This window comes from Anser cygnoides, chromosome 6 (assembly GCF_040182565.1).
Source record: "Anser cygnoides isolate HZ-2024a breed goose chromosome 6, Taihu_goose_T2T_genome, whole genome shotgun sequence".
Classification (NCBI taxonomy): domain Eukaryota; kingdom Metazoa; phylum Chordata; class Aves; order Anseriformes; family Anatidae; genus Anser; species Anser cygnoides.
In genome coordinates this window covers 32,178,841-32,201,058 of record NC_089878.1, presented here as the reverse complement: position 1 = coordinate 32,201,058, position 22,218 = coordinate 32,178,841, and the positions used below count along the sequence as shown (strand labels likewise).

Here is a 22,218-nt window from a genome sequence, read left to right as displayed (position 1 = left end):
TCAGGGCTGTGCCAGAGCACCATGGGCTGGGGGACAGAGGGGACGGGGATGCGCGTGGAGAGGCACGGCTGGGACAGAGGGATGGGCAGGGAAGGAGGTGAAGGGAGAGGGGAGCGTGGGACCGGACAGGGAGGTGGATGTTGGATAAGTCCTACACAGGGGGACAGTGACCCGCAGCGGCTGCTGGCAGCTCAGCATCTTCCCCTGGGTGCCTGACCTGGATGCCAGGCATCCCTGATGCCCGGGTCCCCTGTCCCCAGGCAGCACAGCCCCGGGCACGGCGGGACCCCTTGAGGGGTGTCCGGACCCCAAAACTGCCCAGGGGAGCACGGAGGGACGTGGGCGGAGGTGGGCACCGTGGGGAGGGGGCGAGCTGGGGGCCGCGAGGGTGGCGGGGGCAGCGAGGGAAAGGGAAAATCAGGGAGGAGGAGGGGAGCTGAGGGGATGTCACAGACTCGAAACCGTTCACCTTGACGGGCCCTGACAGGTTTAATTTCCAGAGTACAACCATTAAAGTGATGGATGGGAGGCGTTCGTCTCGCGCCTGCCGCGCGCGGGCCCTCCGCGGCCGCAGGAGGGTTTGTTTTGCGGCTGTTATTTATGGGGCTGTTTCTGCAGGAGCCAGGCACTCGTCCAGCGCTGGGGGGGGGGGCGGAGGAGGGGACGCAATGGATGCCGGAGGAGTTGGGGTGCTGATTTACGGCTGCTTAGCCGGATGACTCACGTTGTAAAGGCAGACAAACGCCATTAAAGCTGCATCGCCTCCTGCCAGCCCTGCTCTGCGCCACGCCGCCGCTAACACCCCCCGGGGGGCTGTCTGGGTGTCCCCACCGGGGACACGAGGGCCTCCCGCACCTCGAGGGACATCCTGGGAGGATGTAGGGGTGACCCACGGTGGTGGTGCTGCCCCACGGGACTGGTACCCGGGATACCCCGTGGGTTTGTGCCCATACGGCTGCCTGGCTTGCGCCCCCCCGCCCCTTCACCAGCCTCAGCCCCGTGACTTTTGGCACCTGTTATGCGGGTCACTGGTGCTCCAGGGGGTGACCTGGCCGCACCGAGGGGCTCCCCCGTCCCTACGCCAGTGCTCCCCGGCCTTCTGCACCCCACGCCCCCAAAGCATCCCACCCCTGAGCCCCACAGCCGCCCCCTCCATCCCGGACCCCTGCAGTTCTTCACCGCAGCCCTTGCTGCCAGCACCACGAGCTTCTCGTCCTCCAGGACCCATCCTCACCTCCACGTCCCCTGGGCTCCCCCCTGCCCCCCCCCCCCCCGCCCCCTCACGCCCCAGCTCCCCCCGTAGCCCCCCATGCGCGTCCTCCTGCTGCCCCCTGGCGGCCCCGGCCCCCGCCGCCCCCCGTGCGCGGGCTGACCCCGGGCGGCCGCCGTCGTTGCCACGGGAGGCGAGGAGGCCGCGCGCGGTGCCCGCAGCAACGGCGGCGGGACGGCTGCGGGCCGCGGCGGGGCGGCGCGGGCGGGGAGCGGAGGTGGGACGGGACGGGACGGGACGGGACGGGGAGGGGGCGGGATTGGTGGGCTGGGGTCGGGGTTGGGATCGGGGTAGGGAGTGGGATTGGGATCGGGATCGGGGTAGGGATCGCGATTGGGATTGGGATCAGGATCAGGACTGGGATCAGGATAGGGTTTGCGATTGGGATTGGGATTGGGATTGGGATCAGGATCAGGATTGGGATTGTGGTCAGGATCGGGATTGGGATTGGGATCAGAATCAGGACTGGGATCAGGATAGGGATCGCGATTGGGGTCGGGATCGGGATCGGGATTAGGATTGGGATTGTGGTCAGGATCGGGATTGGGATTAGGGTTGGGATTGAGGTTGGGATTGAGATTGGAATCGGGATTGGGATCAGGATTGGGATCAGGATTGGGATCAGGGGTCAGGATCATGACTGGGATCAGGGTTGGGATCGGGATTGGGATCAGGGTTAGGATTGAGGTTGGGATTGGGATTGGAATCGGGATCAGGATCGGGATTGGGGTCAGGGTTGGGATCGGGATTGGGATAGGGATTGGGATAGGGACTGGGATTGGAATTGGGATCAGGATTGGGATCAGGATTGGGATCGGGGTCAGGATCATGACTGGGATCAGGGTTGGGATCGGGATTGGGATCAGGGTTAGGATTGAGGTTGGGATTGGGATTGGAATCTGGATCAGGATCGGGATTGGGGTCAGGGTTGGGATCGGGATTGGGATAGGAATTGGGATTGGGATAGGGATTGGGTTTGGAATTGGGATCGGGATTGGGATCAGGATTGGGATCGGGGTCAGGATCATGACTGGGATCAGGGTTGGGATCGAGTTGGGATCAGGATTGGAATTGGGGTTGGGATCAGGGCTGGAATCGGGATTGGGATCAGGTTTGTGATCGGAGTTGGGATTGGGATTGGAATTGGGATCGGGGCCAGGCTCCATGGACTGGGGCTGCGCTGCAGCACGGGGAGCTGGGCAGCGCCCCGCTGCAGGGAGCACTCTGCAGGCACCTGTATGGGGCTGCGGCGGCCATACAGCAGGGCTATAGGGCACAGCCTCACCCTGCCGGGCTGAGCAGGGCCACCGTGGGCCGGGCAGGGCTGTGCTGTGAGAGCCCGAGGAGAGCGCGGCCCCACGGGGTCGGGGGGCTGTGGTCAGTGCCGGGGGGCTGCTGAGTGCACAGCGGTGCCAGCCCTGCTGTGCCAGCTCAGCTAGCAAAATGGGGGCGTTGCTGGGGGTGCTGCAGCACAGCCTGTGCCCTTCGAGGAGCTGAGGCACCCAGAGAGCTCTCAGGGCTTGGCAGCAAAGGCTGCTTGGGTGCTGGAGCAGCACGTGCAGAGTTTTTCCCCTCGTCTTTCAGATGCTTGCTCAAGTGCATGGGGAGCCCCCAAACTCGGGCTCAGTTCAGAAGCTGCACTGTGGCTGTGTCAGGAAGGTGAGTGGTGGAGCAAAGGGTGCCGCGGTCATGGGTGGGTTTACTGGCAGAGAAGGAAAGAGGAGAAAAACAACAACAAAAAAAATAGCTTTTGCTTCCCTAGTTCGTGACATCCTTCAGCACCCGTTGTTTGGGCTGCGGCCGGGAGGTGTCCCCTCTGGACTCACGGAGCAGACCTGGAGTCCCCGACAGGGCTTTGGGTGACTCCTGGAGCTTTTCCACGGGGTGGCTCTTCCCACCCTTTGCCAGAGTCAGAGACTTTTAGCGCAGGGAAACAGCTGTTTGCGTGATTTCTCCTCCCTCCTTCACGAACTGCTCATGTGCCTGTTGCAACTCCCTAAGCTGTCTGCAAGAAAGGGAAGGAAGAAGAAAGGCGTATTCTGGGGCATTGAAGTGGCGGAAACACTCAGGTGGCGTGGCTGGGAGCTTGGAAAAGAGACGATCAAACATCTGATCTTGAAAAATGTTCACGAGAAAACCCAGAAGCTGAGCTACAGGTGCGTGGCAAGTTTCCTTCTCCTTTTCCTCCTCACGCTCTCGCTGCGTCTTCATCCCTCCTGCTCCGTCAATCACTTTAGCGCCTTTTCTCAGATCCGTTTGCCCCCCTTCCCTTGGGCTGTGTGCTGCAAACAGCGCACGCACGCTGGCGTGGCCGGACAGAAACATGCTAATTCAGATGCACAGCCCTTGTTCCTGGCAGGAGTATTTTAAATGAAATGCCTTTTTAAAATTCTGTTTTGCTGATACTTCTGTCTGTGAGGCATTTCCAGTCTAGTGAGATTTTAATTGTGGATGTGTGCCAGCCCGTCACTAGTGTGTCCTGAAACCATTGCTCCCGGGAGTCCCACTGGATGTCGGGACTCCAGCACTCCCTGTTGTGGGATTACGGAGCACTGCCTGCTCTGAGCCTCAAATGTTTCTGCCCTTAGCAAGTGTTTGGCTCACGCTACACGGCCTGGGAATGTAAAATATTGTTCTAGGAAGGGGTAGGTATTTAGAGGTGGGAATCAGTTTTCAGGACACTTGGGTTCTGTTCCTATTTTTGCTGATTTGCTAAGTGACCTTGGGGTCGGGTTTGTAAGTTCCTTCTGATAGTGGGGGGTGGCGTTGCTGGGGCCTTTTGATACTTTATTCTCTTTTCTGCTAAATTAATGTCGTTTGTATGGCATCAGACAAAATCTCTTGTTTTGATTTCATTATCTAGGTGTCCTTCCACGCGGTTCTTCATCACTGTTTTCCCGCAGCCAATTGCTCTGAGCCCTGGTATGTCCTTAACTCTGCCCATCATTTTCCGGCCCACTGAGAAGGTAAAGTGGCAAAACATCAAAGCTGCTCTCAGTGCTCAGGTTGGCTTCCGTGGGGGCAAGGGGCCTCTGCTTCTCTTATCCTTTCTGGCTTGTTTTCACTTGCAGGAACCTGTCCTTAGGGGAGGTTCTAGTGTAGAAACACAGAAAGCGTTCCCAGGTCTTCGCGTGCTGCCTCCCACCATGTCAGTAAGATAACCAACCCTATTTGAACTGCCTGCCCCTGGTTTGATCCCAGGGAGCCTCAGCTGGCTGGCTTTAGTGCAGTACCTAGGCTGAGGGATTCACCCTCTGCTATGTCACAGGAGACCCCTGTCTTGTAAATTGAAAGGCTGATGATCTTCTGTAAGGGATTTTCTACAAGGGATAGATGATTTTCTATAAGGGATACTTCAAGGACCTCCCTTTTAAGCTTAATTTTTGGCAGCAATGATTCTTATTACTGGCCCCTTTTCTTGGTCTTCAGCTTGTGACGGGTGTCTGTGTTGCTCTGAATGTCAGCCTCTGGCTCGTGTCCACAGCTACATGCCTGTGAAGTGTATCTCCGTCCTGGCCAGAGTGTGATCACTGGGTGGGGCCCTGTACCTTGGTCTCTTAGTATCTTGATTTTTTTCTGTTGACTGTGGAGTGTTTTCCTTGTAAAATAAGCTGCTGGCCTCGCTCCATTTCCAGCAGATAGTTTGTACCACATCAATCACTAGAGCAGGAGACTTGCTTTCTCAGAGGGATCACCGCATGTGCTGCAGTGCCCGAGGTCTCTCCATACCTGTAAAAGTGGTGCCCAGGAGGAGTGAGGATGGGGGGGAGCATGGAAGACACATATCTGACAATTTCTTCTGTCTTAGCTGGCCAGCAGATGCCCTGGGGCTAGTTGTACACGGTGCTGTCAACGCTGCATCTTTAAGTTGTGTGTTATCTGCTTAGGTCTCTAGCTGACAAGGCACTTAATCGAGGACTGATATTTCTGTGCTGGTGGAGATCAAGGAGAGGCTGCACATGCTTCAGTTAACCTGAACTGGGAGCTTGAAAACACTGAAACTATCAATCTGCATCAAAACCACTCGGGTGAAACAAATGTGGCCTCAAACTGCACTCTCAGAGGGTGTTCGTGTGCTCCCTGACACAGTGAGGAGCGTGCCTGAATGCCTTCCTTTCGGAGTGCTTCACAGGCTCTCTCTCCAGCACAGAAGCTTTCCCTGGTGCCCCTCTCACAGATGTTTTTGTTCCCAACAGCCTCCCAGAGGTGAGGGTCGGGTGACGGGTGTTCGCTGGAGGAGCTGCAGTACCTGCAAGAGGGACCCCCATCTAACTGCTGTCTCCCTTCGCTCTTCTGTGCAGAGGGACTACGAAGACAGCATCTGCTTTAGGAAGGCCGAGGGCGAGTTCTCTGTCACCCTGCGTGCTACGCTTCCGCGCCCGTGTCTGTCCTTCCCAGCGACTGTCCAGCTGCCCGTCTGTGCCGTCCACAGTGTCACGGAGACAACGTTCACCGTGCGCAATATTGGGTGAGTGACGTGTGGCTGAGCAGGCCCTCCTTCTGTTTTGTCAGATATTTGGCTACCTTCTCGGGCTTTCAGCTCATTTCAGTTGTTATTAGATCTTCTGGCTGTCTTAGCGGTCAGCAGACCCCTGCCTCCTCTGAGATCGGAGCAGAAAAGGCAGCAGAGGTGGTAGTACAGACCAGATCTCACTGCGGGCACATCTTGGCATTCCGCATCTGTCTGATTCCAGCGTGCTCTGAGAACCATTCATGCGCAGGAAATAGTCAGTGACCAGCAAGTGTCCCGCAGAGAACATCCCGTGTCCACAGGAAAGGCCCGGGCTTCTGCTTAATCAAAGGCAGCATGCCCACAAGAGCAGGGAGAGATGAAATACCAGCTGGAAACATTTTAGTCTTTCTGTGACTTGGCCTCTAAGCAGCGGCAGGATTCTGTGGTTTGGACTCATCCTTTAGGAGCAAAGATGCTCCCAGTTAGCAAGGACTGTCTTGTTTTAATTGAAGCAGTTTTATAAATAGGAAAGCAGAGGAGAAGTTTGCAGGTAAGAAGGAGGTGTACTTCAAAACATTTACGGTGAGTGACAGTGAGAGCAAAATACCTTTTACTAGCTGAAAAATAGCCTGCGCTGCCCAAAATGTTCGGTTGATGTGGTTATGAGGGTGGAAAGTCAGCGGGCACATGTACCTTCAGCAGAGCAAGGGATCAGCCAGAAACCATTTCAAATGAGTCATTTTCTCCTTTGAGAAATCACTTGCACTGAGGGACCTGGGGTGGTAGAGGATATGGATGGTGAGCAGCACACTGCTTAGGATCAATATAATATAAAAGCCAGTGTTATGTCATGTTCTTTGCACAAATCGAACAAGCAGAGCGAGCTTGCTCCGGAGGAGAACTGAATGAGGTGTTAGGAAAAGAGTTCAGTCCTCTCGTCTCACCTGGGCATGTAACAGAGGAACAAATGTTCATTTGGAGTTAAGTAGCAGCAAATGTAGATACAGGAAAAGCATATGCTTCATTCCGGAGCTGATTTGTGTGCTGTCACATGATGAGGCTGAGAGATTTTTTGGCCATTAATTAAGTTCTAGGATGTAACGGCAAAGATTAATTAAAGCGTAAACACAGCATTTACAGGCATTAGAGACAAATTCCTTCCCAGCATCACATATTTGGCGGGATGCGTGAGGGGTTCTGACGTTCAACACTGGTTGCTTAACATCCTCAGTGAGCAACCCACTGGGAAAGGCCCATCCTCTGCACGATTGCGCAGGCAGCAAAGGTTTCATTCATCTTCAAATGTCTCTCTTTGCTAGTGATCTCATCACTGTGTTTGCCTGGGAGACGCCAAGCCCTTTCTACATGATTCCTGACCACGGCATGCTGTCTGCAGGTGATGAGTGCACGATCAAGGTGGTCTTCCAGCCCAAGGTGGCTGTGGTGTGTGACGTGGCAGCAACCTGCTGGTTTGGAGGTGAAGAGAAACTAAAGAGGACTCTCCAGCTAAAAGCCCGGGGTGAGTCATTTGTGCAAGTAGTACTCAAAGTAATGTGTATTGTCCCTAACCGCGAAACAGCATTCCGCAGGGATGCAGGAGGCTACTGCGTTCGCAGGCTTGGGCCGTAGATGGCTCACCCACTGATGAGCAAATGAAGCCCGCGGTTTGAAAGTGGCCTGTGAAATTCTCTAATAGACTGTTGTCGGTTTGGAAGTGTGATCTGAAGAGACAACAGAGTCTAACGTGCCCCGTGGCATGCTTTGGCCAAACTGACGTTTCTGCTCCCTGCTTAAACCAGCAGATGGGAAGAAATGAGATGAGTTCACTGGTGGAACAGAAAAACCTCCAGGAACTCCTTGTCTTCCTGCACTCAGTTTCTCATGGCTGTCTTTGCCAGCCAGAGAGACAGAGGGATATTCTAAAGCTTTCAGGATGCGAGCAGGCTATAATCTGGAATAACCACAATGGTTTCATTAACAAGCCTGTGCCTGAAGTGCCTTATACGGCCACTGACAAAGAAAAGATGTGACTCTGTTTGGTAAATTGAGGTCGGAAGGGAGCTCATTTGGTTTAAAGCAGGGCCAGCTTTGAAGGCAGATCCAACCTCAGAGTTATCTGAGGTTAATTAGAGGCTTGTCTAATTGAGAGTTGAATATCCAAGGGCGGAGATTCCACCACGCTTTCTTAACGCAGTGTATTATCTTCTTTAACAGCCAAATACCCCTACCTGCGGGTGAATGTGCCAGGGGAACAGTATGAAGGTGTAAAGCCTGGGAAGTTTCGGGACGTGCTGTGCTTTGGATCCGTGCCAGTGGGCACTACAGTGGAGAAGTGTGTAGAAATCTTCAACTTGTCTGTGGTATGTGGAGAGGGAGACTACTTCTTGTAAGAGGTTGACATGCTGGCATGTTTCCCTGGGGGATGTGGTTCTGAGAATATCCCTTAATGTTGTGAAAATAGCCCAAGTGGGAGTTGGAACAAAGCAGAAATGATGAACCTTCCACCGCCAACAAGGCCATTCACCCTTGCCCTCTGCCTTCCAGCTACGACACTAGTAACTCATTCATTTGCAGCACGGTATGGAAGCTCCTGCCTGCTTCTCACTGCACTTGGTGCAGATCAGGCAGCCGCTGCGGTCCTTCCTGCAGCTCTCCTGCTCACACCGGCCATGCCCATCAGTCCTGCGTGGCAGTTGTGGCCGCCTCAAATTGGTCTGCATGTGTCCCAGGCAGCTGATAGACCTTCTGGTGTCCTCAGTGGGCTGCAGCCTGGCAAATTGCTCTGAGTCAAATGGGCTGCATTTGAGAACCTTGTTTATGTGCCAGCTCAGCCCATTCCAGACCCCTTAAAGGCTGGGTGCACTCCGACTGCTGGCATGGGTGACAGCAGTGCTGGGTCTTCAAAAGACTATGAAACCTAGGAGTGTCAAAAGCTTAATCATTTGTAATACTGTCATTCATTCTGCAGCAGTGCCCAGCATACCCAGCTAAGAATCAGGACCTTCTTTCAGGGGCAAGAGGACGGAGTTACAGCATCATTCTTTTTTTTTTTTAATTTTTTTTTTTTTTTTTGTGAAAAGAAAATCCCCAGATGAAGAGGGAGTGTAGATGGAACGAAATAAGCTATTTGCTTGCCTGTTCTCCTGGCCGCTGCGGCCACTTTGGCTACACTGGCCCTTGAGGACACCTTGAGTCAGCTTCACCCCCCCTCCTAGCAGGAGAGACACTCTATCCCTAGAGTTCCCCAGGACATTTTGCTGCAGCCCGCTGATTTCTGAGCATATGGTGGGAGCCTGCTGCCCATAGTGCCCCAGCAGGACTGGGTTGCATGTGTCTGCACAGTGTTTCTGTGCTGCGCCACAGTAGATTTGGTGTTCTTGGTGATGTTGGCCTGTGCTAAAAGCTGCAATTCTTTACTGATTAGTGTTCTGCATACAGAACGACACCGTCCTCGCTCTTGTGGGTTCCTGTGTTAACCTATTTCTTTTCTGCTTGCAGGTTGATGCACCGTGTAGGATAGAAAGAGCGAAAGACCCTCTGCTCCAAGATCATGTCTTCTCCTGCGATGTGTCCCACAGTGTTGTGCCTGCCAAAGGGAAGCTGGTCTTGTGCATACGATTTCAGCCACGGACAGTAGGAGAGCACAGCACCGATTATTTCACCATTATATCGGCTGGATGCCTCCAGCAGACCGTTCTGAAGGTGGTTGGCTCATGTAAAGGTATCACAGTGAAATCCTTTCACGTTCCTCTCCGCCTTCCTCCCAGCCCTGAAGGGAAAGGGCTAATGCCTGGAGAAGGACTGTCATAACCCTCAGTCATAGACTTACCTTCTGCTGCCATCCAGGCTGTCCCTGGTGCACTCTTTGAAGTTTATATTTGCCTGAGACGGATGTAAAGTTGTTGGAAGTGAATATCCAGCTGTGTGCTAGGACTGGTGGGTTTGCTAATGAGATCGTTCCAGTTTGGGGAGATCAGTTAGGCGCAGCAGTGGTTTGTGACATCCTGATAGAAAGGAGATATGACAGGTCCAAGATCTGTCTTGCACGTTTTTGTTCTAGGTCCTTTGGTGTCCTTGCACCAATTCTCTGTGGACTTCGACTGGATCAATCTTGGGGAAAGTTCGATGCAGATACTGAAAATCAGCAACATCTCAGATGTCCCTGCATACTACCAGTTTGATATTGATGGCAGGGGGAGTGTCTTCTCTTTGGATCACCCCTGCGGCGTCCTGGAGGGCACAACAACACGAGCACTGAAGGTGACCTTCCGACCTGCTCACCCCATCAGCTATCACCGCCGAGTGGTGTGCCTTGTCCACCATCAGGTACGAGAGGCAAAGGGTGGTATCGGAGCTCTGACAGCTCAGAGGGCTTTCCCAGTGTAACCCACCAGGGCCGGCCCCTCTCAGTTAGCAGCCCCTGGAAATCTATTCCCACTGCATTTACAATGATGCCCGTCCTGGGCTCTTGCTCGGCAGACTCTCCATGGTGCAGGTTCCTCTCATCAGTAGGGGGCTGATGTGGACAGGCACAGTAGTACCTGCAGGAGCAGGGTGGTGGCAGGGGGAGTGAGGTGAGGTACGTCCTCAGAGTCTCGTGTCCACTTAAGCATCCAAGTGATATTTTGCTGCACAGCTGTGCACGGAGTGCCTTCAGCGTTCCTTCCAATTGCCTCAAAGTTCTTGGGCCACATCAAGACAGAAAGTAACTGGCAGTCTAAGAGAGCAGACTCTAAGGCTTTCCCAAGCACGCTTTTGGGAGTGAGGTGCTAGGCTAGTGTAACGTTCAAAGCGATCACAGAACGGCAGCTTATTTCTTACAAACCTTTCTGGTGTTTTTTCCAGGGACCCTTGTATGTGGACTTCTTTGGTACCTGCCATTCAGACACAGCTAAGCCAGCCATCCTACAGGCAAGACATCTCTCCTGGTTTCGAACCAATATGGTGAGGGGGCTGACCTTCTATCCCCCTGATATCCTGAGTGCGATGCTGAAGGATGGGATGCTGCAGATGGATGAAAAAAGAGCCCTCATGCTGCCTCCTGAGGTAAGAGTTGCCCTCCCCGAAGTTTAAGATGCCCCAGTGCTGTTCTCTGCAGAGGCTGGGCTTCTGTTGCACAGGCTAGACAGACCTAGAAGGACTTGCAGGTGCCACCCTGACCTCCTTAGCGTCTCTGCTGGTAATGTTCCCAGCACACACTAACAATATCTGCGTTGGTTGGGTCTTACCAAGGCTCTGCTGCTAAGCTGCTGTCTGGCTTTAGCTCAGTCACGGGGGCTTCTTTTGCCACGTGCAGCTTCAGAGTGAGGATTGGCTGCAAATGGAAGCATCCTTAAAGCCTAGACTTTATGCTGTCCTGGGAACTGTTACTGAAGAGCATTTTGCATGTTTTTTTGCTCACGAAGGCAGTCAGGACTCTAGTGCCTTCTGTCTCCCACAGGCACATTTTCCCTGCTCACACTGAGACCTTTCAATCCTGCAGATCCCACTGGACAAGCCCCCCAAGGAATACACTGAAGCCAGCTCCATGACTGAGTATTTCTATGATGGCATAAGCAGCGACCTGGCCTTGTTTCCCCCCCATGTTAGTGTCAGCCCCAGGGAGTATGATTTTGGTTGCTGTGTGCCGCTCCACAAGGTAGAACCGCTTCCTCTCTGTGTGACCAACCACACCAAAGGAAAGATCACTGTTGCCTGGACTCCAAGCCACAGCAGTGCCTTCCAGGTGACACCCGAAATCTGTGACATCCCGCCTTTGAAGTCTTCAGCCTTCCGTGTCCTCTTCCAGCCCACTCAGCTCAACAGCCTTTATGCGGCAGAGCTGGAAGGCTTTGCCTTCTACAAGGTTAGTAGAAATTACTAGCACCAGATTCAGGTGAGGGATTAGCAAGAGACTTTGCAGACCTTTTCGGGAGTTAAAATTCGAATGGAGCCTTTCATGTTGAATTTAGCAAACCTGCATCCTTTCTAAGATCCTGTGGCCACTGCCGCAATACACTGGTGGGTTAACATTTCTCCTTCGTCTGTGTCCTGGCAGAGATAAATCAGCAAAACAAGCCATAGCTCATGCGTATAGACAGCTGTGATTACTCTTACTGTGTAGTGAATGTGAAGTAACGCACGCTTTGCTGAAGGAGAAATTGCTATGAATAACTGAACTGATATTGTGGACGGCAGTCTGCAAAAGGATGGGTGTTGCGGCCGGGGTGATGGGCAGTAACTTGTTTGTGTCTGGGCCTCCACAAGAAGAGCACTGCACGCGATGGCACTGTGCATCATTGCGGCCTCTCTTCCCGTGTGATGTGGGATTCACACCTCACGAAGTTGCAGTCACAGGAGTGTTAGCATCCTAAAATGAGGATGCTCCGTGGTAGGATGCTGCCTGGTAGGAGGGAGATCTTCGTTAGGCTGCTGACTGAATGGGTATCTGGGAATAATCTTCAAGTCAGGAGTATTATGGGCTCAGGTAAAGGATGAATGCTTGTTTTCAGTGACTTCCTGTAAAGTGCTAACTCTGGGATCTGCACATATCTCAAGCTGCACAAGAGGGTCTGTAGACACTCCTTCCCTAAGGCAACCCTTGTGGTATCACAGAACAGCTTGGAGAGACCCTTCTGCTCAAAAGTCACTCAGTGGTCTCTCTGCTCTGAAATGTAGCTGTTTGGAAGAACAGCACTCACGTTCCTCATCCTGCACCAGCCAGTCCTTCCCTGAAGAAGTCAGTTCCTCAGGCCCAGGGGTGTCAGTGAAGCAAACTGCTGCCTGCGATGGTACTTGCTCTTGTAGGCACCTTGCCACACTTCCTTCCCACGTGCACTCAGCTCTGTCTCTCGTGTGCCTGCAGGTTCTGAGGCAGTACAGCAACATCGAGGAGGATGCCACCATTTGCCCGCCCTGGTGCCTGACTGTCAGGCTGAGGGCGCACACGTTCGAAGCAGAACGGGAACACTTCATCCCACAGTACATCCTTGACGTCCCCAAGGTGCGTGACGGGTTGATGTACTTAAAGAAGTTTGGATTTTGCAGAGATGCTCAGTGTTTACCTCTGAACTTTCCACCTTGTGCCCCACTGCACCAACCTAAGATGTGACTTAGGTGATTTATGATGGTGTGGAGGCTCCTGATTTGGGACAGAAGTAGGATGCCCCTTCTCCTGTGTTATCTTCCCAGCCCCCAGTGTGACAGCTTGCACTGAGCATCTCATCAGCTCTGAGAGGAGAGCTGTTGGGTTCTCCTTCCTTCCTATTGGAAGTGGATGTAGGCACTGACAAGGGTGCTTAGTCCCTTCTTAGGTGCCTCAGACACTCTGCACACACTTACACAAGTGGAGAGCATCTCACAGAATCCATGCTTCTGGAAGAGAAGTGGCTTGCAAGGTGGAGTGGAAGTTTTCCTGTCTCTTGTTGATGTATTTGTAGCACAACAAAGTATTGATTCTGTGAGGTAAAGTGAGCTCTGATCCTGGGAAGTAAGAAGAGTCTTAAAAACCTCTTAGAAAATCTCCTCACCTAGTTCAGGGCACACAGCCTGCACCTGATATGCATGAACTGGAGCAAATTCCAGCCTGTTGGATTTCTTAATCCAAGAGATTACTATACATGCAGAGACTGCAGGTCCCAGCAAGGAGCTTACTTATTGGCACAGAAAGCCTTGCATAATGGAAAGTATATTCATTAGTCACACGCATGTATGAAAGGTGAGAAGGGAAAAGACTATACATTGTGTACCCTTGGGTGATTTGCTTCCTTTCCTTGAAGAGAAGCAGTTACAGAGTTCTCCACAGGCTCAGGATGGTGCTTATTGAAACCTGGAATTCAATGGGAAAAAAAAAAAAAAAAAGCTTTTTCTTTAAGCTGGCTTTCTAAGCCTAATGCAAACAACCCTTTTTGCTTTTTTTCTTCTAGACCTTTCCTCCCGTGGCTTCTGACACTGACACCTACTGCAGTATTCTGCTCTTGAACACAGGCCCCTCACTGATAACCTTCAGTGTGAACCAAACTGCTTGTCCCTCTGTTTTGGTCAAGCCCCACTCAGGACACGTCATTCCAGGAGGCCACCAGATTTTCTTTCTCTCCACTCACCCAGTTAACACGATCTCACAGCAGCATGTCCTGCCCTTGCAGCTGAACTCCTGTCCTGGATACACCAAGGTAGGGAGAGGGAAGTAGAAGCTGGTAAGAAAGGTTTCTTCCCTTGTACTCTTTTTTTTTTTTTATCAGTGACTTGCACTGTGACACCTGTTATATCTCCTAATGGTTAGTTTGGATTTTTCTCTTTGGAAATAGGAATGAAAGAACACTTTCAGCATTTAAGGTGGGAATCCACATTGCATATAGAAGATGCTTGCGATGCCAGACATCCTGTACCCCTTGTTCCTTGGGTCTCTGTCACCTGTAATGCGCTATACTGTGCTCAGGGACCTCCTTGGCAGCCCACTTCAGAGTCCTTCCTGTCCTCCTTCAGCCCCAGTTTGTTCTTGCTTTCTTTTTGGAAGGAACAATATCTTTGCGAGGTCCATCCAGAGGTCAGCTGAGACTTCTGGTCTGTTACTTTTCTCTGAATTCCACAGGAGATTGCCATCAGGAGCTGTGCGGAGTCCCTTCTCTTGCTCTTAGAAGGTGATGGGAATCTATACTTCAAGCCCATCTATAAAGGGACCTCCTCGACCCGTATGTACACCATAAAGAACTGCACAAGGCTGCCCATGGCCTTCACATGGAAGATCCAGCAGTCTGACAGCAAGGTCCTGTCTGTCAGGCCAGCCACAGGCTTCCTCCAGCCCTGTGAAGCCATGGTAAGTTCAGGTTCTACCAAAACTGTATTTTGCTCTCTGCAATGCAGCTGTGGAGTGTTTAGAGCAGAAATATGAGGGCTGCTGATCGTTTGGTCATTAATGCCAAACTGGGAGAATATCCCCTTGTCTGTGTCTTAGCTTGGGTTGCTAGCCAAAATCTGCAGTTCTGCGGTTTCCCATGATCTGGATTTGCCCAAACGTGATGACATCCTCCTTGACTACAAGACCAAATGAGTTTTAAACAGGGACTAGATAATGATAATGAGTTTTAAAGAGGGACTCTGGGTGGGTCTGGGTAACCACACAGCAACAACTGTGTTTTGCACCTGGATATATTAATAGATGGAGGACGAATGAGAACACAGGAGAGTTCGTTATGTTCTTCTGCTGTTCTTCTACCTGTAAACTCAGGTTCTAAATCTTTACTGCATTCCCTGAGTGCTTTTTAAGAGTAGTGAGGATGAACAGATCTCCAAGGGCTGACTTTGAAGATCTGAATGTGCATTCCTGTGAGCCATCAATATGAGCCTCTGACACAGACAGAGGTGATGGAGGACTGAAGTGAATGTCTCCAGTGCTCTCTGTAGATCACTGCAGTGGAGGAAAGGGCTCTGCATTGAATGCCAGGAGCTCCAGACCATTGGCTCTGGTCTGGAGCTTCTGTGAGCTCTCTCCTTCCCTCTTGTAATTCCAGGCTCAGGAATGGACTTTTACTCCTGACAAGGTGACCAAGTATCTCCTGCGAGCTGTGGTGTTCGTGAGCTGGAAAAGCCCAGCCCCTGCGTCTCCCAAAAGCGTCCATTATACCTTACGGATTGTTGGGGAGGGAGCACTGGGCACCATCAGGGTAAGGAACTGGGACCCACTGGGTAGCAGGAGGGGGACTGGGTTGGGATAGTCCACAGATCTGTGCAGCTGCCTTAATTTTCAGGCAGGTTTCCTAAGGAACCAGAGCTAAATAAAATAATATTTTGTAAGTCAATTCCCAATGTCAGTGATGTTGGGCAGTTGGATAGAAAGGTCTCAGAGATGTTTAGTCACTATAAATTGCATGCAAGTGGATTGCCAGCTAAAAGAGAGGAGGGCTTTTGGTGCAGTCATGGAGGGGCTGGCAGACAGAGACACACTGGCAGCCTTTGTGCCAAGTGCAGCTGGCCAGCTAGTGTCCTCACAGCCCCTAACATGTTGCATCCTACCCAGCTAGCAGCCCAAATAACGCTAGGAGAAAGCCTTTGGAGTCCCTTGCAGCCCTGTTCCAGCATCTCCTAGGACATGCGAGGCCCTGCACAAAGTAGGGAGCTCTTTACACTGTGTGTTGTGTGCCAAGGGATCAGCACAGTGATGAGCTGAGCAGTGACCACACTTGCTCACTCTGTGTAACAGTGACCTTTGCATGGTGGGCTTGTGTTCCAGGCACTAAAGGAGCACCTGGACCTTGGAAATGTTCTGGTTGGTGACCTGCAAAGCTGCAGCATCGTACTGCTGAATGATGGCATCTGTTCTCTGAAGTTCATCCTCAGCGTGGAACAACTGATCACCAGGCCTTGTGACCCTGAGGAAGTCTGCAGCGATCCACTGGGTACTGTGGGAGAATTAGCTTGGAATGGGGCCGTGGTCTTCCCTTCTTTTCTGCAAAATCACACTAGTATGAACGTAGAGGTTGGGCTGCTTGCTGGCTAACATGCAACTATTGTCATAAGCACCTTAAGGAAACCATATTTTAAGAGGTAAAAGTATGCTTGAGAGGACATGAGGCAATCTGTGTGAGGGTACAGCAAAACAGCTTATTTTGTACTGTGCAAGTGCTAGAAACATTTCTGTGTCGTGTTAACTTTGCAAAACCTTTCTCAGGAAACACACATACCTTCCTATCCCCATCACTGACTTAATCAAAAATATCTGTGTTGGCTTCTTGCTCAAAGTTAATTTTGTCTGTGTGTGTGTGTGTGTGTGCATAATTCTGAGTAAAATCAAAGCAGCGGTGTTTGTTCTACATGTACTAAGGACTGAAGAAAATGTTTTTCATGGGCTATTAGACTGTTACATTTTAAAGATCCAATTTGAAGTACATATATTTGGCTAAAATAAGTGAGAAGAAATGCTGGGAGACTCATTGGAGGGAATTCCCACTGCATGGGCACCTCTTACAACCCAGTGGGAAGGAGGCTACCCAGACGCTGGGATGTGGAGACCAGGCACATCAGTCAGAAGTCAGAGGGAGCTATGCCACCTAGCGCAGCCCTGGTAAGATGGCAGGTGCTGGTGCTTGCACTGCGCAAAGGATGTGAAGGTGCTTCTGCACGGAGGTGCACAGGAGGGCAGAGGGCGGTTCTGGAAATAATGCAGGCAGGGTGTGCGCTGTCACTCGCCCTGTGTGTGAGTGTGGTTTACATCTTATGTTTGCTGAAAGAACAGGTCCCTCAGTGATTGAGAAGCACCTGCTGCTTTGCTTAGGGATTTGCTACAGGTGACTCTTCTATCTTGCTGGAAAAAGCAAACCTCAGAGCCTGGTGATTGAAGTTAGACCAACTGAGACCTTGAAATAAGTTGTGAATTCCCAGCAGAGAAGGGAGTTAAACAAAGCGGCTTCCCAGAAGAAATGGTGGAGTCCAACCTTCGGCTGCCTTTCCAGAGGGCCTCCTCTGGGGAAGTTCTCTGCACTTTGGCTGCCTGGGGAGCTGTGCTGAATGCATGTGTGGTGTCAGAGACACCAGTGGTACCAAGAGCTCACGCCACCTCTTTTCTCCCACAGCTTTAGAGCTGGAACCCTCCAGAGGGACGATCCCTGCGAGGTCAAAAGCTTTTGTGAGAGTATCGGTCAGGCCAGCCCGTCGGCTGCATTACACCTGGTCAATCAAATATAATATTTGCACCCCCACAGGTAAGAGATGGGCATTTTGGGGAAGGGGGAGAAATTCACTCCCTCCCAGCCAAGTAGACTGTGCTTGGCAGCACAGGCTGCAGACAGGCTGTGCAGCACAGTTTCCAATGTAACAGCACAACATGCAGAAATCCCTGTGCTGAGCAATTTGTCAGATCCTGCATGCTGTTTCCCTTTTGCTTCACCTTTTGAGATTAGATATGATAGATTAGATTAGATTAGATTACATATGATTGAGCCACAAGGCACAGAAACAGGGAAAGCTCTAACTTCCCTGCTGCTGTGCTCACAAGGTTGTGTGCCCCTCTGCATAACCATGGCTTCCTATGATATATCCTGAAATATATTCTGAGAACTTCATGCAACCAGTCCTATGTAGCAGGGGTCCTTTTTACAGGTCTGGATTGGTCCATGTATGATACAGAAAGTACTAGAACTAGAAAGGCGTGGAGAATGGCAGCAGGGATATTCAGAGGTGAGGAGCAGTATCTGTACAAGCAGGGAGTAGTTGGAGAAGGAGTTTTCACCTTGGAGAATAAAAAATGGCAATGCCACATGGATGGTATGGAGAAGACAACATAAAATATATATATATATATATTGTCTGTTTATTTTCTTCCCAGTGTGCAAACAAGGGGTGCTTGGTAAAGTGATTGGGCTGTAGGCTTAAACCAAAAAAAGCATGGAGTTGCACAGAACTAAACTGTGAAAGTACCCTGTTGACAAGGACCATATTCATAGACTTTAGGTGATTTCTAAAAGCAGAATTTAAGTTATGGCTGGAAGTGGGTGGTTCAGAGGTTTTCAAACGCTGCCAAAGAAAAGACTGTGTGCAAGTTCTGTGCTTTCTTTGGCCCGGGTAGCGTGTCTATCCGGTCTGCTGTCGTGGACAGCTGCCCCTTAGTGGTGTTTCTCTCCCAAGCTCCGGATCTTGCAAGCACGAAAGAAGAGCCACAATCCCTCTGCCGCGTAGAAGCAACAGGTGTCTACCCGGCCTTCTGCATCGCAGATGCCTGTTCAGCAGGGAGTGCTAGCGGTGTCAGCACGCTGTACCTCTGGAGGCTTTTCTCCTTGGACAAACTGAATGAATACTTGGAACAAGACCCAGCTCCCAGCGAGCTCACGTACAGAGTTCCTACAAGGCACAGGTGAGATGAGGAGCTCTCGGTTGCTAGCACAAGCCCTACGTAGATGCTGTGGCTGTGGGCCTGTTTGGCAGCTTACTGCTGCATAGCACTCTGTTATTTTATTCTAGCTCCTGCAGGCTGTTCCACTTCTCTCCCTTCCTAGAGAGGAGCAGCACAGACAAAGAATAATTAAATTTCAAGGGATCTCTAGAAGTCTTTGCCCAACCTCTTGTTCAAAACGGGGATAACTACATCAGGTCACTCAGGGCCTTGTCCATTTCAATGCTGAATATCTCCAAGGATGGAGAAACCACATCCAGAATCATTTAGGCTGGAAAAGACCTTCAAGATCATCAAATCCAAGATGGACTTTCCTGGACGTTTTTTCCTAATATCTAATTTGAATATCTTGTGTTGCAGCTTCATGCTGTTTCCTTCCTTGAGCCTTTGCTTCGTAAGGCTGAGCAAGTGCAGGTTTCTAGTTACTCCTTGTAAGTAATGTGCTCCAGTCCTCAGCCATCTTGGTGGCCCTCCACCAGACCTGTTGCAGTATGTCAGTGTGTTCCTTGCAATTGGGAGCTAAAAAGAGGCCTCAGCTAAGCAGGACTCTCAGATCCTCCATGTACACCACTCACTCTCATTAGTCATATATAAAAGTTGGGAGAAAATCCAAAGGCATTCCTTACACCCAGGATCCTTTCTCCAAAAATGGCCAACAACATAAAGTCAGGGAAGAATTATAAGGAAGGCAAATGGTGTAGAACGACCCTTTCCCCTGTCCTGCCCTGCCAGCTCTTCCTCCTGTCTCAATTTAATCTTTTCTTTCTCTCCTGTAACCAGCACATGCTTGATCCCTCCAGTGTACACTCCTTTCATGGTGGATTTCAACTTTGGGGCTGCCCCGGTAGGCTCAGAGCCTAGCCTGGTGGTGCTCCTGCTGGTGAACAAGGGTATGGTGCCCGTGGAGTGGTAAGCAGTGCCTGCCGGAGCCCAGCCTCCTCTCGGGGGTCTCTCTGGGGATATGGAAATGCTCAGAGGGGCCGTGAGATGTCTGAATATTAACGGGGTGGATTTTATTGGTGTAGCTTGTGTTGTGGGGCAGTGGGTGAGTTCGTTGGTGGGTCTGGGTGGGGAAGCCTGGCTGGACTGGTGGCCCTGGGCAAGCTGTCTGTCCTTGTTGCTGACTGGATCCCTAGGGCCTTCCTCTTTCCTTCTGATCAGAAGATGGACATGGAACACTGGGCAGAGGATGCCGAGTTTAGCCCCCGTGAGCTGCACCAGATGAGAATTCAGGATAACCAGCTCTTCACTGTTTCTCCAAAGTCAGGGAAGCTTCTTCCAGGACAGGAGGAATGTGTCCAGCTCTCACACAGGTGATGGCAACTATCTGTACTTCAGGGCCTCGTGCCGCATGACAGGACAGCAGAATCCCCTCTTTTTCCATACCAGATCCTTTCCCTTCACATGCCACTTGCCCATTTTTAAAGGCTTTGGCCTAGAAACTCAGGTTCCTAAATCGGTGTATGACTAAAATCAACATTGCATCACTTTTTCCCACCCAAGCACAACTGTCCCGCTCCCTCTCTCTACGGCCCTTACGCAACAGTGACTCTTTAGCAGGGAAATGAGTTGTCTCTAATGTACTGTGTGACCCTGATTCTATCACCATGGACACAAGGCTGGTGGCTAATGGTTTTTCTCTTTCTCCTCTTCTCGTGCTGCTAGACATGACTTCATTGGCACCGATCACCTCCCCGTCCTGCTGAAGGCTTCCTATGGCCATGAGATTCTGGTAAGGTAGCAGGTAGCTCTTGCTTCTGTTTGCAGAACAGCAGGTAGGGACCGAATTACCCGTTATTTTTCCCAGAAGCTAGGTGGCAGGAAGGAGGCTCTGGCCTCCCCCTGGAGCCTGCACTGTCCAGGCAGTAACACAGGGCCAAGCAGAGACATAAAAACAGCGTCCTGACAAACCCGTGGTTTCAGCACAGTGGGCTGGGGCAGTGCATTGGCAAAACGGCCCTCGGATGTAGCATCTGCTGGTTTCCCCAGAGCACAAGTTGCAAGAGGATATGTATATGTGTATATATGGATACATATATATATATATTTTTAAATATATTCATAACCTGTATATTGTATCAGTGGTGTTAGTACAGAATGGCTTCCTCCTCCAAACAAAGTCCAAAACAGCCCTCCTGGGTCTTAGCATCCCTGTGTGTTTTCCACACTCAGGTATAACTCACGGACAGGATCTCTTTGTTTCTTCCCCTCATTTCATCTGCTGCACAGTGAGTTCTTCCGTGCAGTGATCCCGGAGTTCAGCTGTGCAGCCCATCCTGCTTCTCTCGTATGAAGTTTTCCTGATTCTCCCCACCTCATCAGCTCTCTCCTCTCTTCAAAACCCCTTGGAAGGTGCTTTTCTCCACAAGTACCGCCTGCAGTGGCTGCCGTCTGGGGACACGCGCTGGCACAGGGCTGGCAGAGCATCCTCCGGCTCTGGAGGCATGGAGGCAGCTGCTCCCACTGGCCCAGGAGGTGCTCCCTGCATCCCTGCTTGGTCCTCCCACTTCTTTCTCCTTGCCAATAGCTGAGGCGCTTCCTACTCATTCTCCCTGCTTCGCTGCTTGCTAAAGCATCCCCGAGCTGATCCGCTATGTGTTTTCCCTGGGCATTTCCTCAGGCCTGGAACTAATTTGCCTCTCTCCCTCCCTCTCTCAAACTGTCAGTTAGAGTCAAAGTCACCTTGTGCTCTGCCGGGCACAGCTCATGCCCGGCTGAGCCTTCCTGTCTGTCTCTGAAGTTTCCTATGAGACCATTGTGTTCACACATCTCTTTTATTTTTCTTTTCTTTCAGGACTGTTGTCAGCTGAAAATCCAACCCTTTGACCAAGCTGTTCAAACAGTGGCTTAACTGTGCCTTCTCTCAAAGCCCTTGGACGGGCTCCCTGTGCTCTGCCTGCCTGGCACAATCCTGAGAGTGGCAGCCAGCATTTCACCAGCTGGCCAGTGAGGGATTAGGCTTTGGAGTACCAGAAGCCTATAGGGCACACACCTTCCCTGGCTGCATTGCCAGTGGCTTTGGTGGCCACCAGAAGCCACCACCCTACCTCACGCTGTCACTGCAGAAGGGGCTGAACAAGCATGGGATGCCAAAAGTCCCGTGGGTGCACTGGAGCTCTGGCAGTGGCAGCTGCAGAGGCCAAGCCAGGGACCTGGAGCAGTGCAGGGGGTTGCAACACAGTTCCGGTACCAAAGCACTAATATCGGAAAGTAGGAGTGGAAGAGGGGGCAGCTGAAGGGCCAAACACAGTGTGCTTTCACTCCCTCCAGCCCTGGCATGAAGAGATGGTGGAGACCACCGTAACTGTGCTCACGTGCCAGGGTTGTACCAGTCCTCACCTGGGAACTGAGTGAAACTTGCAGAATATATGCTGATCTTAAGGGAAGTAAATGCTGTAATGACAGCCCAAAAATTAAGTTTTGGGAAGGTGATATAGCAACAATAAGCAGAGGTGGAGACTGTCAGGCTACGGTATTGTCCGGTTATTCTGTCGAAATCCAAATTGCCTGGCTTCAGAGCGGTGATGGTAGCCAGCTGCAGGCTGATGCATCATTTTTTTGGGGTTGTCCAAACTCAGCTCTGCGATGGCTTTGTACGTACGGGCAGTTTAACCTCCCACTCTGCTTCCCCAG

General features: G+C 51.5%; 2 protein-coding genes across 4 annotated transcripts in view; both read left to right on the top strand.

The window, feature by feature from the left end:
* The first annotated feature begins 1,372 nt into the window (after nucleotides 1-1,372).
* The window catches only part of CFAP65 (cilia and flagella associated protein 65), a 32,228-nt gene continuing 11,382 nt past the window's right edge, over nucleotides 1,373-22,218 (top strand). Inside the window, exons 1-22 of one of the 3 annotated variants that reach the window (XM_066999346.1) lie at nucleotides 1,373-1,487; nucleotides 2,855-2,929; nucleotides 3,272-3,426; nucleotides 4,134-4,236; nucleotides 4,342-4,418; nucleotides 5,572-5,738; nucleotides 7,120-7,242; nucleotides 7,938-8,083; nucleotides 9,222-9,444; nucleotides 9,784-10,049; nucleotides 10,569-10,769; nucleotides 11,206-11,568; nucleotides 12,568-12,705; nucleotides 13,628-13,873; nucleotides 14,293-14,517; nucleotides 15,212-15,364; nucleotides 15,931-16,096; nucleotides 17,270-17,398; nucleotides 18,321-18,546; nucleotides 19,366-19,494; nucleotides 19,722-19,898; nucleotides 20,251-20,317. In XM_066999346.1, coding sequence (XP_066855447.1) covers nucleotides 2,855-2,929; nucleotides 3,272-3,426; nucleotides 4,134-4,236; nucleotides 4,342-4,418; nucleotides 5,572-5,738; nucleotides 7,120-7,242; nucleotides 7,938-8,083; nucleotides 9,222-9,444; nucleotides 9,784-10,049; nucleotides 10,569-10,769; nucleotides 11,206-11,568; nucleotides 12,568-12,705; nucleotides 13,628-13,873; nucleotides 14,293-14,517; nucleotides 15,212-15,364; nucleotides 15,931-16,096; nucleotides 17,270-17,398; nucleotides 18,321-18,546; nucleotides 19,366-19,494; nucleotides 19,722-19,898; nucleotides 20,251-20,317 — 3,555 coding nt within the window. In that variant the 5' untranslated portion in view covers nucleotides 1,373-1,487. Of the gene's footprint in view, nucleotides 1,488-2,854; nucleotides 2,930-3,271; nucleotides 3,427-4,133; nucleotides 4,237-4,341; nucleotides 4,419-4,917; nucleotides 5,477-5,571; nucleotides 5,739-7,042; nucleotides 7,243-7,937; nucleotides 8,084-9,221; nucleotides 9,445-9,783; nucleotides 10,050-10,568; nucleotides 10,770-11,205; nucleotides 11,569-12,567; nucleotides 12,706-13,627; nucleotides 13,874-14,292; nucleotides 14,518-15,211; nucleotides 15,365-15,930; nucleotides 16,097-17,269; nucleotides 17,399-18,320; nucleotides 18,547-19,365; nucleotides 19,495-19,721; nucleotides 19,899-20,250; nucleotides 20,318-22,218 lie in introns of those variants that run through there. The other 2 variants (XM_066999345.1, XM_048079688.2) reach the window with 2 other exon arrangements.
* LOC136791072 (putative per-hexamer repeat protein 5) lies at nucleotides 1,907-2,389 on the top strand. Its single transcript, XM_066999354.1, has one exon. The coding sequence runs from the start codon at nucleotides 1,907-1,909 to the stop codon at nucleotides 2,387-2,389; it is 483 nt and encodes a 160-aa protein (XP_066855455.1).